This window comes from Fragaria vesca, linkage group LG5 (genome assembly GCF_000184155.1).
Source record: "Fragaria vesca subsp. vesca linkage group LG5, FraVesHawaii_1.0, whole genome shotgun sequence".
NCBI classification, from domain to species: domain Eukaryota; kingdom Viridiplantae; phylum Streptophyta; class Magnoliopsida; order Rosales; family Rosaceae; genus Fragaria; species Fragaria vesca.
In genome coordinates, this window is record NC_020495.1 from 20041760 (window position 1) to 20044325 (window position 2566).

The 2566-nt window shown below is 35.7% G+C and overlaps 1 protein-coding gene across 1 annotated transcript in view; it reads left to right on the plus strand.

Annotated features, from left to right (window-relative positions):
* LOC101307211 (isoflavone reductase homolog) overlaps positions 1 to 540 on the plus strand; it is a 2808-nt gene extending 2268 nt beyond the window's left edge. The window contains exon 4 of the mRNA XM_004300110.1: positions 183 to 540. Coding sequence (XP_004300158.1) covers positions 183 to 346 — 164 coding nt within the window. The 3' untranslated portion in view covers positions 347 to 540. The remainder of the gene's footprint in view (positions 1 to 182) is intronic.
* The last annotated feature ends 2026 nt before the right edge of the window (positions 541 to 2566 follow it).

A 2566-nucleotide genomic window follows, 5' to 3' on the forward strand; every position in this document is an offset into this window, starting at 1 on the left:
ATGTCTAGAAAGAAGTTTGAGAAAATTCGATCGGGAAGTGGTGCAAAAATGGAAATCCACACCAAAAAATCAGTGCGGACGTCCGCAGCTGAGAAAATCTATATATATATATATATACACATATTCCACTCTCGATCTCTATCTAATCATTTTAGTGACATATATGTATATATATTTTTCAGGTATGGATTATGCAGGCCAGGTCGGAGTGGGACATTTCTATCATATTTTCTATGAAGGCTCTTTGACAAACTTCAAAATTGGGGAGGAAGGAGAAGAAGCTTCGAAGCTTTACCCAGAAGTGAAATACACCCGCATGGATGAATACTTGAAAGTTTATGCATGAGAATGAAATAAATATATCTAAAATCACAATTTTCACAAAGTTATAATCATCGTGTAACAAGTGTGAAGCAAGTAATTGTTAGAGAATAAGAAGTCTTATGTGAGCTACCCCTGCACTGTGAACTGACACTGACTGTGTACCTAAAGCGACAATGATCGATCACTCAATGAGAATCAAGTATATATTCATCCTATAATTCTTTAATTTCCTCTATGAAAGGTAAATGGTTTTGGTTTTACATTACTGTACCTTGAATTGATCTAGATTGTAGTTATTTGTGAAAGGCTAGCTGTGAAATATGAGTTATAAGAAATTTAGGTCAAAGTAATACAGTACGTACGTATATTAATTATTTTCATGTGGTGAGTGGTTCTAACGATGATCATTAAGTTGAGAATTAGTTGATGACTTTTCTATTAATGGTTTATTACACGTACTTTTCAATAAGTCTATATAAGTATATCACTTATACAAATTTTCAGTCAAATTGGTGATCGTTAAGGGATTGAACTAAATCAAATCAATGGACGATCCAAATCTATTAAACAGGAGATGTTTAAGTTTATAATTGGTAAATCACATTTATGGATGCCTTAACGATTTTCAATTTTGATGAAAATTTATAGAGATGATCTACCTCATCTATATCTACAAATTAAACGGTCGAGATATGAATATATGATCGAAAAAATGAATGAAACGAAGAAGTCCTCAACTTAATGATCATCATTAGAACCACTCCCTTTTCATGTATATATGGACTACGCAAATCAAGTATAGGAGCAATGCACTACTATGCCATGCTCGTGCTACGAAGGCTGTCTGGCAAATTTTATATTAATTTGTATAAGCGTGTATTCCTATATCCTTCATGTTTAGACATATCTTTATTTTAAATCCATAAATCGCTTCTACACAAGTCTCACCTGATTTCGATTCCTACATCTTCCTCGCCAAGTGAAATTTTAGAGCAAGTCCACTGTGAGACCCTGTAAAGTTATAGCTTTGTTAAATTGAAGTCCCGATAATTTCTAGTAGACAATTTATATTGTGGTCGTAGAATATTGTACGATTTCGTACGGGTTTGAAAGTTGGGTTACGAATTGGGTCTCAGAAGTAGGCTTGAGACAACCCGATTTACTTTGGAATACATGTGATTGGCCTTATGCCCTTATGGGGATAACAATGTAATTTCTAAGAAGAGTCGGTCTGGAGCTGCACTAGAAGGCCTAGAAACTTCTCGCGCTCTCTTCCTTCTCTGGATTTCTCTCGCTCCTTTCTCTCTTCCTCTCTGGCATGGCTTCTATGATTATTGACAAGACGACGAGGTTGCTATGTAGTTCACCAACCTTCAGCTTGAGGCTATGGCAGTGATGGAGTACGGCAAACATGCTACACAGACAGTCGACATTGAATCGAACCGTAGAGCTCCGACATGCAAATATTCATCTCGTGTCGTTCTGAAGTAAAGATTCAAGAACCCATGTAGTTTGGATTCTGATTTCAACAGCGATTTGGTTCTGATTGATTTTGATAATTTGGCTGGTGACGACTATGTCTGAATCGATTTCTTATGTGGCTTGTTCAAGGGCTTCGATGCTGGAGGCCATCTCGTTCGGAGTTGTAAGGTATATATGTCCTTGAATCTATTTGGTGCTTAAGATTGGATCATTAAAGAAACATGTTTGATTGATATTGGGTTTTGATTGTCTTTTGCTTTTGCGGTGATGACGAGAGCTGTTCTTATTAAGGCTGGGCACTTAGAACTGGAATCCCGATCCCGTATCGGTTCCGTCCTGAAAGTTAGCCGGATGGGACGGGACAGGATAGGTTTTGAAAATAGCAATCTCGTCCCGTCCCGTTTTAACATTACCATAACGGGACGGGACTATCCCGAAAAATCCCGTCCCGTAATATTAGAATACTTGATTTTATTTATTTTATACTTGATTTTTTAGGTTGCATGGTGTTACAATGCACTCAACCACACTTAATTTGGTCTAAAATAATACTTTTAATTTCATTCATGTTCTTTTTTTTTTTGCTTGTGTGATTTTGGATATTTTTAGTTGTTGTTTGAGGGTTAATTTTTAATGTGGGATATTTAGTATTTTTAAAGTGGGATGTAATTTAGCACCTATGTTCTTGTTGATTTTAGTACTTTTAATTTCATCAATGTTCTTTTTTTTGTTTATGTGTTTTTAGATTTTTTTTTTTCCA